This window comes from Schistocerca gregaria, chromosome 1 (assembly GCF_023897955.1).
Source record: "Schistocerca gregaria isolate iqSchGreg1 chromosome 1, iqSchGreg1.2, whole genome shotgun sequence".
NCBI classification, from domain to species: domain Eukaryota; kingdom Metazoa; phylum Arthropoda; class Insecta; order Orthoptera; family Acrididae; genus Schistocerca; species Schistocerca gregaria.
The window spans coordinates 1,124,723,808-1,124,740,588 of record NC_064920.1 but is presented as its reverse complement, the minus strand read 5'-3'; the positions used below and the strand labels follow the sequence as shown (position 1 = coordinate 1,124,740,588).

General features: G+C 46.6%; 1 protein-coding gene across 1 annotated transcript in view; it reads right to left on the bottom strand.

Annotated features, from left to right (window-relative positions):
- Positions 1-16,781, bottom strand: part of LOC126292487 (uncharacterized) — a 460,325-nt gene that overhangs the window by 85,358 nt on the left and 358,186 nt on the right. Inside the window, exon 5 of the mRNA XM_049986256.1 lies at positions 2,095-2,589. Coding sequence (XP_049842213.1) covers positions 2,095-2,589 — 495 coding nt within the window. The remainder of the gene's footprint in view (positions 1-2,094; positions 2,590-16,781) is intronic.

Below are 16,781 nucleotides of genomic sequence, written 5' to 3'. Positions count from 1 at the left end.
GCGACGCACGGATGCACGCCAAGACCGTAGGATCCTACGCAGTGCCGTAGGGGACCGCACCGACACTTCCCAGCAAATTAGGGACACTGTTGCTCCTGGGGTATCGGCGAGGACCATTCGCAACGGTCTCCATGAAGCTGGGCTACGGTCCCGCACACCGTTAGGCCGTCTTCCGCTCACGCCCCAACATCGTGCAGCCCGCCTCCAGTGGTGTCGCGACAGGCGTGAATGGAGGGACGAATGGAGACGTGTCGTCTTCAGCGATGAGAGTCGCTTCTGCTTTGGTGCCAATGATGGTCGTATGCGTGTTTGGCGCCGTGCAGGTGAGCGCCACAATCAGGACTGCATACGACCGAGGCACACAGGGCCAACACCCGGCATCATGGTGTGGGGAGCGATCTCCTACACTGGCCGTACACTTCTGGTGATTGTCGAGGGGACACTGAATAGTGCACGGTACATCCAAACCGTCATCGAACCCATCGTTCTACCATTCCTAGACCGGCAAGGGAACTTGCTGTTCCAACAGGACAATGCACGTCCGCATGTATCCCGTGCCACCCAACGTGCTCTAGAAGGTGTAAGTCAACTACCCTGGCCAGCAAGATCTCCGGATCTGTCCCCCATTGAGCATGTTTGGGACTGGATGAAGCGTCGTCTCACGCGGTCTGCACGTCCAGCGAGAACGCTGGTCCAACTGAGGCGCCAGGTGGAAATGGCATGGCAAGCCGTTCCACAGGACTACATCCAGCATCTCTACGATCGTCTCCATGGGAGAATAGCAGCCTGCATTGCTGCGAAAGGTGGATATACACTGTACTAGTGCCGACATTGTGCATGCTTTGTTGCCTGTGTCTATGTGCCTGTGGTTCTGTCAGTGTGATCATGTGATGTATCTGACCCCAGGAATGTGTCAATTAAGTTTCCCCTTCCTGGGACAATGAATTCACGGTGTTCTTATTTCAATTTCCAGGAGTGTAATTAAGTTTGTACGACACCCTCAGTGCCGAGTCCTACTGTGAACTGTCCAATTTTTTTTGTGTATTCTTTTGTTCGTCAGCTGCATCTATGATCTTCGAGATGATGATGGTCGTTAACTATAGATTCTTATCTTGTTCCAGTACAGGCCTCATTGCACGCAATAAGACAAGCACACACATGGTAAAGAAGCGGATATAAAAGTACGTACAGACACTACAACACAAACAAACAAAAAAGGAACGGTAAACACACAGCAACAGTTTGCAACACTATACACAGGAAACACACAACCAACAGACAGTGAAAGTATAGTGTTCAACTGAGATGTGTTTAAGAAAGGAAACATATAAAATACTGGCATTTGGAGGCCGCCTAAGCACAACTCCAGGACGACACAAACATAATAATACAATAACAAAATCTTAACTGTAGCCAAATAGTAATTCAACCATACATAATTAGCGTTCCAAAAGTTGTTTCTTATCTAACAATAACAGAAAGTAACTGTAATATAATAACTTATCTGAAATGATTCTAAAACGGAGTTATTATATACATGAAAGAAAGATATATTACAACTCAATGAAGACGCTTCACAAATAAAAAGAAGCGAAACGCATGTTGCACAAAACAGACTGCCTTCCATCTAGTTGCAAAGGTAGTCCACATCGACAAGGATCGATTCGTATTTTTCAACCTATCAGTGCTAAAATTTTTCGACTTTTTGTCTGAAAGGATCGATATTTATGATGACAGCATAGTAAATGCAGGGTGTTTGAGAATGAAATTTTAAAAATTTGGGGGCAGGTTCCTTACACCAAAACAAGAAAAAAAGTCGAGCAAACATGGGCTTTATAATGCAAAACGTAAGAGCTATGAATACGTGTTCAGTAGAATAGATATTTTTCACAGTAGCGAAGATAAACAAGGGCTGATAAAGCATTTTAGAGCCCTGTCGAGTGGACAATTTTCTGCCAGTGTAAGGGACCTACCTCCAAATTTTTAAAACGTCAATCTGAAACACTCAGTATTCTTGGTTCGTGTTACGTAGGTCGGTTTGGCTGATACACTCCAAGTGGTTTGGCACTGCTCGAGGCACCAGCGCGGCGTTACCTGGTTCATCTCGCTCTTGGACATCTGCTTGCGCCAGTAGTTCTGGAAGGTCTTCCGCAGCAGTTTGCTCCGCACGCCGTACAGCACCCCGTTGACGGAGGGCGCGCACGCCAGCAGCGCGGCCGACAGGGCTAGCAGTGGCGGCGGGGGCGGCCGCACGGCCACTGCGGCGGCGCCGGGGGCGGTGGCGGCGGCGCCGGGGGCCGCGCTGGTGACGGCGGAGGCGGCTGCGGAGGCGGAGGCTGCGGCGGCGGCCGCCTCCCAGAGGATGGCGGCGTGCCAGGGCACGTACAGCAGGATGCAGGCCGCCACCAGCTGCAGCACCGTGGGCACGGCGTTCCGCCCCCGGTAGAGGCTGCGCGCCGCCACCGCCGCCGGCGTCGCCGCCCCCGCCAGCGGGTTGCGCTGGTGCATGATGGTCACCTGCGCCGACAGCGCCACCTCGAAGATGGCCGACGCGATGCGGTGCCGGTGGTAGCGCGCGATCATCAGCACCTGCCCGACACGGAATCACCACGTCATGCTGTGCTGGCCACACTTACAACACACCCTCGCTGCTATGTCACGGACAGAAACGCGATGCCATTTCTCCCTATGTCTCTCTTCCAATAGATCGTGAGACGGCAACTAAAACTGCTACACCAAGAAGAAATGCAGATGATAAACGGGTATTCATTGGACAAATGTATTATACTAGAACTGACATGTAATTACATTTTCACGAAATTTGTGTGCATATATCCTGAGAAATCAGTACCCAGAACAACCACCTCTGGCCATAATAACGGCCTTGATACGACTGGGCATTGAGTCGAACAGAGCTTGGACGGCGTGTACAGGTACAGCTAGCCATGCAGCTTCAACATGATACCACAGTTCATCAAGAGTAGTGACTGGCTTATTGTGACGAGCCAGTTGCTCGGCCACCATTGACCAGACGTTTTCGATTGGTGAGAGTTCTGGAGAAGTGGCTGGCCAGGGCAGCAGTCGAACATTCTCCGTATCCAGAAAGGCCCGTACAGGACCTGCAACATGTGGATGTGCATTATCCTGCCGAAATGTAGGGTTTCACAGGGATCGAATGAAGGATAGAGCCACGAGTCGTAACACGTCTGAAATGTAACAAGAGATGACGGAGAAGTGTAACCAATGACACCCCATACCATCAAAAATGGGTTAAAATGGCTCTGAGCAGTATGCGACTTAACATCTGAGGTCATCAGTCGCCTAGAACTCAGAACTAATTAAACCTAACTAACCTAAGGACATCATAGACATCCATGCCCGAGGCAGGATTCGAACCTGCGACCGGAGCGGTCACTCGGCTCCAGACTGTAGCGCCTAGAACCGCACGGCCACTCCGGCCGGCCCCCATACCATCACGCCAGGTGATCCGCCAGTATGGCGATGACGAATACACGCTTCCAATGTGCGTTCACCGCGATGTTGCTAAACACGCATGCGACCATCATGATCCTGTAAACAGAACCTGGATTCACTCGAAAAAATGTCGTTTTGCTATTCGTGCACCCAGGTTCGTCGTTAAGTACACCACCGCAGGCGCTACTGTCTGTGATGCAGCGTCAAGGGTAACCGCCACCGTGGTCTCCGAGTTGATAGTCCATGCTGCTTCAAACGTCGTCGAACTGTTCGTGCAGATGGTTGTTGTCTTGAAAACGTCCCCATCTGTTGACTCAGGGATCGAGAGGAGGCAGCACGATCCGTTACAGTCATGCGGATAAGATGCTGTCATCTCGACTGCTAGTGATACGAGGCCGTTGGGATCCAGCACGGCGTTCCGTATTTCCCTCCTGAACCCATCGATTCCATATTCTGCTAACAGTCATTGGATCTCGACCAAGAAGAGGAGCAATGTCGCGATACGATGAACCGCAATCGCGATAGGCCCCAATCCGAGCTTTTTCAAAGTCGGAATCGTGATGGTACGCATTTCTCCTCCTTAAACGAGCCATCACAATATCGTTTCACCAGGCAACGCAGGTCAACTACTGTTTGTATGTAAGAAATCGGTTGGAAACTTTCCTCATGTCAGCACGTTGTAGCCGTCACCACCGGCGCCAACCTCGTGTGAATGCCCTGAAAAACTAATGACATCTTCTTCCTGTCGGTTATATTTCGCGTCTGTAACACGTCATGTTCGTGGTGTAGCAATGTAAATGGACAGTAATGAAATTATAGGTGTTGTTTACAACTGTTTTCGGGTTATTCCACAATTTTCAGGCACTCTATAATACCAAGTGATTATGTAGATACCGGGTAATTAGCGGTTATACTGGGTGTTCAACAAGTCTTTCCGCAGTGCCGTATGACTATTAGCCGCGCGTGCCTTATGCCGCAGTGAATATACCGAAATGCAACTCAGTGAAATACAAGTTATTAATTTATTGAAATTCATTATTACTTACAAATTTTCACATTAAACCACTCCTATACTGCAGTTGGTGGCAGAGTGTACACTCATGCTCATAAATTAAGGACAATCGCAGAATGTGGTGCCACACAACGTAGCACTACACAGAACTGGCGCTATTAGGATAGGCACATAGGGAACGTACACAACACAGATATGTAAGACCACGGTATTGGTGATAAGTTGAGAAAACCGCCTCGAAACAGATTTGCTACAAAACGCCACTTTTTCCTGGGCATGTACCCCGACATCAATATGGGATATGATCACCATCCACACGTACACAGGCCGCACAACGGGTTGGCATACTCTGGATCAGATGGTCGAGGATTCTTGCAGCAGCGCCTGTCGGAGTTCCTGAAGTGTCGTAGGGGTTTGAAGACGTGCAGCGATCCGTCGACCGAGAGCGTCCGAGACGTGCTAGATGGGGTTTAGGTCAGGAGAACAGGCAGGCCACTCCATTCGCCTGGTATCTTCTGTTTCATGGTATTCCTTCACGGTGGCAGATGGGTGTGGCCGTGTGTTATCATCCATTACGAGGAAGGTGGGACCCACTGCATCCCTGGTGCAAAATGACATTCCGATACGCCAGTCCTGTTACAGTTCCTCTGTCAAAGACATAGAGTGGTATACGTGCACCAATCATAATCCCATCCCACACCATCAAACCACGATCTCCATACAGGTCCCTTTCAAGGACATTAAGGGGTTTGTATCTGGTTCCTGGTTCACGCCAGATGAAAACCCTGCGAGAGTCAGTGTTCAGACTATACCTGGACTCTTCCGTGAACATGACCTGGGATCACTGTTCCAATGACATGTACTGTGTTCTTGACACCATGCTTTACGGGCTCTTCTGTGACCAGGGATTTCCGAACACATAAACCATTTCTGTTCAGTCGTCGTTAGACTGTGTGTCAGGAGACAACTGTTCCAGTGGCTGCGGTAAGGTCCCGAGCAAGGCTACCTGCATTACTCCGTGGCCGTCTGCGGGCACTGACGGTGAGATATCGGTTCTTGTGGTGTTGTACACGGTGGACGTCCCGTACTGTAGCGCCTGGACACCTTTCCTGTCTGCTGGAATCGTTGCCGTAATCTTGAGATCACACTTTGTGGCACACGTTGGCCCATGCTACGACCTGCTGTGTTTGACCAGCGTCCAGTCGCCCTAGTATTCTACCCCTCATAACATCATCAATATGTGTTCTTTGAGCCATTTTCAACACACAGTCATCATCAGCACGTCTCAAAACGTCTGCACACTTACCCGTTACACCGCCCTCTGAGATGCACCAAAACGCCTCTCGCCTTTGCGTATGTGGACTGCTGCCAGCGCCACCGTGCGACGACCGCAGGTCAAATGCATCAAATGGTCATACGGCGAGGTGATTTAAGCCCGCAAACCGCCCACCAAATTGTTGTTTCACAATGTATCAGCATTATTCTTAATTTATGAACGTGAGTGTGGTTGTCTGTTGTGCTGGTATTATGTCCGTAGCCACGTAGGATTATATTGTAGACTAGTGGCTCTGCTTTTTTTCTCGTATGCTGTTGCAGTTATGGCCACTAGGAACGTGCCGACTGTAGTGGGGCTGCACAAGGAGCAGCTCACATATGAGGTGGCGATCAGTGGATGGATCCCAGCGAGAACAAAGATATTCTAACAGCGTGGGTGAGCCAATGCAGCTGGTGGCAAGAGAGTGCATGGATGCAAGGAGCGAGGAAAATCCTGTGTGGTTGGCCATCAGAATATGAGTTAGTATTGCAATTCCTAGAAGAGAGCCGCTTCCCTGGGGGCTGGTGCTTAGGTTGCAAGCAAGGGCCACACATTATGAGAATGCAAATAATCATCTGTTAGCAGTAGTTAGTGGGGAAACTAGGCTTGTGTTGGATGAGTTACAGGAGGGAAAGGCAAGGCTATAAGTTAGAATTAGTGATTTATTGACAGCGTCTTCCACGCAGGGTAGCCAAGAAATTCAAACTTAGTAGTGGAAGACAAGGCGAAGCACAGCATGAAACTGAGCTGTCGAAAAGGGAAGATAAATTATGGAAATTCACTGGGATTTCCCACTTGTTGGCAGCAAGAAATTTCAGTTCAATAACTGATACTGTGAAGTATTTGTACGACATTGTACACTCCTGGAAATGGAAAAAAGAACACATTGACACCGGTGTGTCAGACCCACCATACTTGCTCCGGACACTGCGAGAGGGCTGTACAAGCAATGATCACACGCACGGCACAGCGGACACACCAGGAAACCGCAGTGTTGGCCGTCGAATGGCGCTAGCTGCGCAGCTTTGTGCACCGCCGCCGTCAGTGTCAGCCAGTTTGTCGTGGCATACGGAGCTCCATCGCAGTCTTTAACACTGGTAGCATGCCGCGACAGCGTGGACGTGAACCGTATGTGCAGTTGACGGACTTTGAGCGAGGGCGTATAGTGGGCATGCGGGAGGCCGGGTGGACGTACCGCCGAATTGCTCAACACGTGGGGCGTGAGGTCTCCACAGTACATCGATGTTGTCGCCAGTGGTCGGCGGAAGGTGCACGTGCCCGTCGACCTGGGACCGGACCGCAGCGACGCACGGATGCACGCCAAGACCGTAGGATCCTACGCAGTGCCGTAGGGGACCGCACCACCACTTCCCAGCAAATTAGGGACACTGTTGCTCCTGGGGTATCGGCGAGGACCATTCGCAACGGTCTCCATGAAGCTGGGCTACGGTCCCGCACACCGTTAGGCCGTCTTCCGCTCACGCCCCAACATCGTGCAGCCCGCCTCCAGTGGTGTCGCGACAGGCGTGAATGGAGGGACGAATGGAGACGTGTCGTCTTCAGCGATGAGAGTCGCTTCTGCCTTGTTGCCAATGATGGTCGTATGCATGTTTGGCGCCGTGCAGGTGAGCCCCACAATCAGGACTGCATACGACCGAGGCACACAGGGCCAACACCCGGCATCATGGTGTGGGGAGCGATCTCCTACACTGGCCGTACACCTCTGGTGATCGTCGAGGGGACACTGAATAGTGCACGGTACATCCAAACCGTCATCGAACCCATCGTTCTACCATTCCTAGACCGGCAAGGGAACTTGCTGTTCCAACAGGACAATGCACGTCCGCATGTATCCCGTGCCACCCAACGTGCTCTAGAAGGTGTAAGTCAACTACCCTGGCCAGCAAGATCTCCGGATCTGTCCCCCATTGAGCATGTTTGGGACTGGATGAAGCGTCGTCTCACGCGGTCTGCACGTCCAGCACGAACGCTGGTCCAACTGAGGCGCCAGGTGGAAATGGCATGGCAAGCCGTTCCACAGGACTACATCCAGCATCTCTACGATCGTCTCCATGGGAGAATAGCAGCGTGCATTGCTGCGAAAGGTGGATATACTCTGTACTAGTGCCGACATTGTGCATGCTCTGTTGCCTGTGTCTATGTGCCTGTGGTTCTGTCAGTGTGATCATGTGATGTATCTGACCCCAGGAATGTGTCAATAAAGTTTCCCCTTCCTGGGACAATGAATTCACGGTGTTCTTATTTCAATTTCCAGGAGTGTATTATTGACAGAACAGAAGGAGATGTTAGCATTAAGAGATGTGGAGCTCTTACAGTTAATGTATCCTCATCCTATAGGTGGTCTGACAAGTAGAATAACGAGGACCATTGTTACAGGAGATAGCGTCTCAAACTTCCACCAACAATTATGTAAGAAAGTGTTTCCTGCATGGACTTTGTGGAAAATGGTTGAATTGTATTAATGAGCCAAACGGGAAATAAATGAGTTGTACTCTAACCAGCTTCACACAACTGTGAGTGCATTTGTCTCGTGGTAAGCAAGGACGTGGAAAGTATTAAATCATTCGACGGTGGCGTTTGCTCAGGAATTAGAAGAGCTAGCATACTGGAGTGAACGGTATAGGTATGAAGATCAAGGTCGGATTTCGAGCGACAATTTAGCCGACAGATGGAAATCTATTTGATGACAAATAAGTAAAAAAATTAACTATTGCTATCACTGTGGCGATAGCCCACAGCATAAGAAGGGGTCAGGTGCTAGTAGTTGACTTTGTCCTAATGGTGAAACAAAAAACGTCAGTTCAGTAGCTGCCCTTGCAGACATTACGGTGACATTTGCACATCAGCGCCTTAGGACACCATTTATTTGAAGACTAATTAACAATGAACTCATTTGTGGTCTGTTGGATACTGGTAGCTCTGTGACAATAGTAAGTATTGACTGGCTTTGCACACACAGGCAGGGTGTGGGTGGTTGAAGTTGAATCTGGGTGACAGAACCATATGTGACAGCCAGTTATAGTGTTTTGGAGTTTTCGCTAAGTTCAGGAAAACTGGTAGGAGCATTTGACAGCTGAGGGAAGTGATCACACCCATTAGTATGCTAGGGATGACGTTCAAACCTAAAAAGATAGGGATCGGTTTCCCTGACATGTCGTTTCTAGGGCATATCGTTGGTTGGTTGGTTGTTTTGGGGAAGAAGACCGGACAGCGAGGTCATCGGTCTCATCGGATTGGGGAAGGACAGGGAAGAAAGTCGGCCGTGCCCTTTGAAAGAAACCATCCCGGCATTTGCCTGGAGCGATTTAGGGAAATCACGGAAAACCTAAATCAGGATGGCCGGACGCGGGATTGAACCGTCGTCCTCCCGAATGCGAGTCCAGTGTCTAACCACTGCGCCACCTTGCTCGGTAGGGCATATCGTGTCACTGCGTAAAATCAAAACTGATCTGGAATGGGCCAGAAATATTATAAACGAAGCGCTCTCCCCCCTAGCCAAGATTTAGGGAAATTATTAGATTTTGGGGGAGCAGGGCGAATTTTGTACCGAATTTCGCTCAGTTGGGTGAACCATTAAATGAGTTATGGGAAAAGGATTGCATGTTCGAGTGGGGGGAATCCCAGCAAGCAGCATTGGAGAAGTTGAGGAGACCTTGATAGTTGTCCAATTCTTAGCAACACCGATCTTCGATAAAGAATTCATCACGCAAATCAATGCCTCGATGATCAGGTAGCGGCTTAAGTTTTTTTTTTTCACAGTCCTGTAATACGTTGCACCAACCAAAATGCAGCCCCACTGTGAATGTTGCTTTCTAACACTCGGTGAGTTGCTTGACGTTCGTAAGCAGCTGGATTCCGCCCAAACTACTATCAAACGATTGGCAGCTGCTGGAAGAGATCCCGGCATGTACCTGTGAGACCAGTACCAGATGAACCTCGAGTACTATCCTCTTCTGTGGATCCCATCTCCTCTGCAGAAAAGTACAGGATCTGTCATTAATCGCTCACCTGACTGCGAATGACATGTCAATGGTTCATCTAGGCGTCCTATACAGGGTGGATGCGGGCCAGGAAGGACTCTGGGTTTTGTACCGATCCCGCTAACCGGCAAGTGTAGGGTGCTGTCTTTCACTGAAACTGAGCCAGTGGGACTCACTTTACCTGTTTTGGGAGTACGTGTTTTGTATGGTGATAAGAGGAGGGAAATACAAAGGGATGGGGTCTATCAATCATCAGCAGTTCAAACGTATTGCGAATGATAGTAACCCTTAGGGAAATGGCAGAAAAGGACAGGAAAGGACACCAGGTGTTCTCAGTGTGTATGCCTGGGGTCGTCAGCCAACATGCTGAGGAGGCTATTTCAGCAGCCACTGAGGAACAGCGTGCGATCAAGAGCAGGTTGTGGCGCACGTTGGAAAAAATTATGCATGTCTTCTGGGCGCTGAGGTCATACCTAGGTCATTTCAGGGACTGTCAGAGAAGGCTGAAAAGATCAACCTTGTGCGTGGAGTTTCAGCGAAGCTCACAATTTGCAGTACTGTCCCTAGAACCGATGTGAACCTTTGGTTCTAAGTCGAGTGGAAATACTGAAACAGAGACTTAGAAGGTTCTGTCACAAGCTACGCTGAACTAGTTGCCATAGAGCTGAGAACTGTAGCCTCGCCCTAAATGGGTCAGGTGTGCACTACACATCACAGGCTGCTACTCAGGTAGCTGGCTGTGTGTGTGGTGCACACAAGGAGTTGTTAGGCGATTCTCCATCCAGCCCAGAAAACGATGGCTACAGGTAACCCAGGGATATCAGTTAAGATCGAAAGAAACGCCTCCCACAGGTGAGGGAATTAAAATACTAGTGGTAAACTGCCGAAACATTCGCAACTAAGTGCTAGAGTTGCAAGCACGCGTGAAAAGCACTGAAGCTCACATAATACTGGGTATAGATAGCTGGCTAAACCCTGAAATTGCCATCAGTGAGACTGTGGAAGATTTAAGTGTATATCGAAAGGGCAGGCAAATGGGAAATGGAAATGGTGTATTTGTCACAGTAGAAAACACACTATAATCACTGGTGGAGACTTTAATCATCCAACAATTAACTGGGAAAATTACAGTTTTGTTAGTGGTGGGCATGGTAAGACATCCTGTGAAACATTACTAAATACCTTCTCTGAAAACTGCCTAGAACAGGCAGAAGGAAACCCCACTCTTGATGAAAATATACTGGATCTAATGGCAACAAACAGACCTGATCTCCTTCAGGAAGCAACTCTGGCAACAATTATCAACAAAGTACAAAGAACTACTAAAACTAGCAGAAAGATACATACGTTCACTAAACTAGATAAAAAATGAATACTCTCATATATCAATGCTGAACTAGAAACATTCAGCACAGGGCAGGAGCGTTTAGAGGAATAGTGGGTCATATTTAAAAGAGTAGTTGACCATGAACTGGACAGTTATGTAAGCAGTAGAATAGTTCATAATGGGAGGGAACCTCCACGATATACAACCTGTGAAGAAACTTCTAAAGAAACAGAGACTACTGTATAACAGGTGCAAAACAAACCGTATTGCTATAAATAGAGAGATGCTGAATGAAAAGCGTTTGGCGGTCTAGAGAGCAAGGTGTGATGCCTTCAATGGCTGCTGTAGCAGAATATCATCAAAAGATATTTCACAAAACCAAACGAAATTCTGGTCGCATGTAAGTGTGTGTGTGTGTGTGTGTGTGTGTGTGTGTGTGTGTGTGTGTTTGCGCTCGCGCGCTTGTGTAATTCCTACGTTATTTAACACCATAATTTTTATTTTGTCAGTATATTGTAACCTGCGCATTTTAAATGTTTTATCTGTGCGTTAGGCTTCGTCTAGATAACGAAATCGGTAGCACTGAAAATAAAATAAGCAGCTGAAGGTCAAGTACAACGAAGTTTCAGTTATTTGACAGCTATAAGGCCCCACTGTGTCACAAATCTAAATTAATATTAACCTCAGACTTAATGCAGATGATGCAATCTATGATGAAGTCCTGTCCGAAAGAAGCTGCATAAATATTCAGACAGATCTGGATAAGATTTCAAGGTGGTGCAAAGATCGTCAAATTGCTTTAAATGTTCAAAAATGTAAAATTGTGCACTTCACAAAACGAAAAATTGTATTATCCTATGTCTATAATATCAATGATTCACTGTTGGAATCGGCCAACTCATTCAAAGACTTGGGTGTGACATTCCTTAGGGATGATCACAGTCGTGGGCAGAGCAGGTGGTAGACTTCGATTTATTGTTATAAAGTGCTATCCAAAAGATATTGCTTACAAATTACTTGTGTGGCTGGTTCTAGAATATTGCTGTAGTGTTGGATACCCTTATTAAATATGACTAACGGGGGGTATTCAACGTATACAGAGAAGGGCAGCACGGATGGTCTCAGGTTGTTTGATCTGTGAGAGTGTGCCACAGGATAATGAAGAAACTGAATTAGCAGACTCTTGAAGATAGACGTAAACTATCCCGAGGAAGCCTACTAACAAAATTTCAAGAACCATCTTTAAATGACGACTCGGGGAATATACTACAGCCCCTTACGCTTCGCTCACATAGGGATCGTGATGGGCAAGATTTGAATAATTACGGCACAAACAGAGGCATTCGAACAAACATTCTTCCAGCGCTACGCAAGTTAATGGAGCGGCAAGAAGCCCTAATAACTGATACAATGGGACGTACCCTGTGCCAAGTGCTTCACGATGCTTCGCGGAGTATAGATATAGATGTTGACGCTGATGAAGCGTCTGTATTAAGCGTCCCCAGAAAGTAGAAGGCCGGTATTATGTGCTTCTAGAGGACTAAAACGTTTGAAGAGGAAGTACTCTGTGAACTTGAACCGCTGGCGGTTATGTTCACTCTGAAACAATTTAGGTTTTATTTGGAACTTGAACCCTCGCAGTTTGATAGTCAAGCACTGAATTGGGTGTTGGCCTGACCGAGATGCACCAGCCACATCGCCAGGTGGGTTTCACGAATTTCAGCCTTTCAGTCTGAGGTCAGACATCTAAGCAGGACTGACAATGTTGCTACGCCAGAGTCGCATTTTCCAGGGGGATCTGGAAGAGAATGTCAGTGGGCCGGATCACGGTAGTAAACGACAGGGAATTCCAAGCTCTGTTTAAGGGCATCACCAAGTATCAGGATGAGGATAAGGCCTTGAAGCCAGTTAACAGAAAATAGAGGGGAAGCAATTAAGTAGCATACTTTGAGGAATGGTATCCTGTAGTCTAATACTAGGGGCACAAATCGACTCAGGATAGCACTACCCTCAGACACTTTACCAATGTTATTCGCCTGTCATCACCGGTTTCGAGTGTATGTGTGTGTGTGTGTGTGTGTGTGTGTGTGTGTGTGTGTGTGTGTGTGTGTGTGAGGCGGCGGAAGGGCAGGGGCGAAGAAGAGGGCGCTTACTTTATTAAAAAGTAATGTTAAGATCCGAAACGAATTCGTTTAGAAGGGTATGGTCGGTGATGTTAGGATGTTAGGACAGCGAGCCATAAGTGCAAAATTTGTTGCATTTGTAACCCCCTCCCCCACAGGATACTAAACATAGTACGCTAGCTCCGAAAACCTGTAGACACACGGAGGTAGGTGTATATCAAATCCGAAGGTCAATTGCCCAGGTCGCTTGCGGGAAACAAGTATCCTGTGGTAAGCGTGGGTGCCTTTTCAAGGTTCTCTTGGTTGTTTGCTATTAGATCAGTGACCAAAGAAGCTGCGATGCGTTTGGTCAAGGAAGTGTCCGGTACGTTTCTGAGTGTCTTTCTTTCTTTCTTTCGTTTTTGTCATCTGTCTTCTGACTGGTTTGTCCTCTCCTGTCCCAACGTCATCTCAGAGTAGCACTTGCAACCTACATCGTCAAATATTTGCCAGATGTATTCCAATCTCTGTCTCCTTCTACAGTTTTTTTACCCTCTAAAGGTTCCTCTAGTATTACGATAGTTATTAAGCGATGTCTTAACTTACGTCCTACCATCATTCAGAATGACTTTTCAGTGTTTTCCGTATACTCCTTTCCTCGCCGATTCTGCGGTGAACCACCTCACTTCGTACCTTATTAGGTCATTCTCCTGTAGCACTATGTCTCAAATGCTTCTGTTCACTTATTTTCCGGTTTCCCCACAGTGCATGTTTCAATATGCTCCAAATGCACAGACTCAGTAATTTCTCCCTCCTGTGCTCCAAACGTACAGTCCCAGAAATTTCTTCCTTAAACTAAGTTTTAAGTTTGATACTCGAAGGCTTCTCTTGTCCAGGAATTCCCTTTTTGTCAGTGCTAGTCTGCTTTTTATGACTTCCTTGCTAAGTCAGTCGTGGAATATTTTCCTACACATGTAGCAGAGTTCATTAACTTCGTACATCATCACCAATCCTGATGTTAAGTTTCTAACTGTCCTCATTTCTTCTAATTATCAATACTTCCGTCTTTGTTCGATTTCATCTCAATCTATATTCTTCACTGCACATTCCATTCGGCAGATCCTGTACTTCTTCTTCATTTTCACTGAGAATATCAGTATTATAACTGATATCCTTTCATCGTGGATTTAAATCCCGCACTTGAAACTTTCTTTTATATCCGTCATTGCTTCCTCGGTGTATAGACTGCACAGTGGGGGCGAAAGGCTACATCCCTGTCATACACCCTTTTAATCCGAGCACTTCGTACTTGGATTTATTGTTCCACGTTGTCTTTTGTGCATATTGCATATTATCCGTCTTTCCCTATAGCTTACCCCCATTTTTCTCAGAATTTCCGACATCTTGTACCACTAGACGTTGTCGAACGCTTTTCCAAGGTCGATGAATCTTATGAAAGTTTCTTGATTTTTCTTCAGTCTTGCTTCTATTATCAACCGAACCGTCAGAACTACCTCTCTGGTGCCTTTACCTTTTCTAAAGCCAAACTGATCGTCATCTAACACCTCCTCAGTTTTATTTTCAGTTCTTGTGTATATTATTGTTTTCAGCAGCTTGGGTGCATGAGCTGTTAATCGGATTGTGTGATAACTCTCGCGCTTGTCGGCTCTTGCAATATCCGGTATTGTGTGGATGATGTTTTTTCCGAAAGTCTGATGGTATATCGCAAGTTTTATACATTCTACATACCAACGTGAGTAGTCGTTTTGTTGTCACTTTTTCCAATGATTCTAGAAATTCTGATGGAATTTTTAAATATGCCTTCTGCCTTATTTGATCTTTAGCCTTCCAAAGTTCTATTAAATTCCGATTCTAACACTGGATCCCCTATCTCTTCTAAAGTGACTCCTGTTTCTTCCACATCATCAGACAAGTCTTCCCCCTCATAGAGGCCTTCAATGTACTCTTTCTACGTATCCACTCTCTCCTCTGCACTTAACAGTGGAATTTCCATTGCACTCTTAATGTTACCTGCCATGCTTTTAATTTCACCGGAGGTTGTTTTGACTTCCCTATGGGCTGAGTCAGACCTTCCGACAATCAATTCTTTTCCTATTTCTTCACATTTTTATGTAGCCATTGCGCCTTATTTTTCCTGCACTACCTATTTATTTCATTCCTAAGTGACTAGCATGTCCTTATACGTGAATTTTATTGAACATTTTAGTTCTTCCTTCTTTCATCGATCAATTTCTTCTGTTTCTTCGCTGTTACCTTCCTTATTGCTAAATTTTTCTTTCAGACTTCTGTGAATGCCCTCCATAGATATGTCCATTCTTCCTCACAGAACTGCCTGCTGAGCTATTCATTATCACAGTTTCTGTAGCTTCAGAGGACTTCAAGCGTATCTCTTCTTTCCTCAGTACGTTCATATCCCAGTTCCTTCCTCACTGACTATTCCTGACTAGACTCTTTAATTTCAACCTACTCTTTATCATTACCAACTTGTAATCAGAGTCAGTATCAGCCTCTGGGTACACTACAACGTTTCAGTTGAAGATTTCTTTCTTAGTAACATATCAAGTAAGCAGATCAGAGATAGATGGTGTAGGACCTGGAGAAATGTATTGGCGACCTGGACCAAGGAACACAGTATTACAATAGGGTAAGATTTAATAATCAACGAAAGGCTAACGTTCCATGAGTCGGGGCGTGGAATGCAAGAAGCTTGAACGTGATAGGGAAACTAGAAACTCTGAAAAGGGAAATACAAAGGCTCAAACTAGAAATAATACGGGTGGCTGAAGTGGACAGAAGACAAGGATTTCTGGTCGGATGAGTATAGGGCAATATTATCAGCAGCAGAAAATGGTATAACAAGGGTAGGATTCGTTATGAATAGGGAGGTGGGGCAGAGAGTGTGTTACTGTGAACAGTTCAGTGACAGGGCCCTTCTTCTCAGAATCGACAGCAAACCAGCATCGACAATGATAGTTCAGGTATACATGTTGATGTCACAAGCTGAAGATGAAGAGATAGAGAAAGTGAATGAGAATATTGAAAGGGTAATATAGTATGTAAAGGGGGATGAAAGTCATAGGGGACTGGAATGGGGTTGTAGGGGAAGGAGTAGAAGAAGAGGTTACTGGAGAATATGGACTAGGAAAGGGAATGAGAGAGGTGAAAGACTGATTGAGCTCTGTAACACGTTTCAGCTAGTAATAGCGAATACTCTGTTCAAGAATCACAAGAGGAGGAGGTATACTCGGAAAAGGCCGGGTGATACGGGAAGATATCTAGTAGATTACGTCATGGTCAGACAGAGATTCCGAAATCTGATAGTAGAATGCAAGGTGTACTCAGGAGCAGATATAGACTCAGATCACAATATAGTAGTAATGAAGTGTAGGCTGAAGTTTAAGACATTAGTCAGGAAGAATCAATACGCAAAGAAGTATGATACAGAAGTACTAATGTATGACGAGATACTGTTGAAGTTCTCTAAGGGTATAGATACAGCAGTAAGGAATAGCTCAGCAGGCAGTACAGT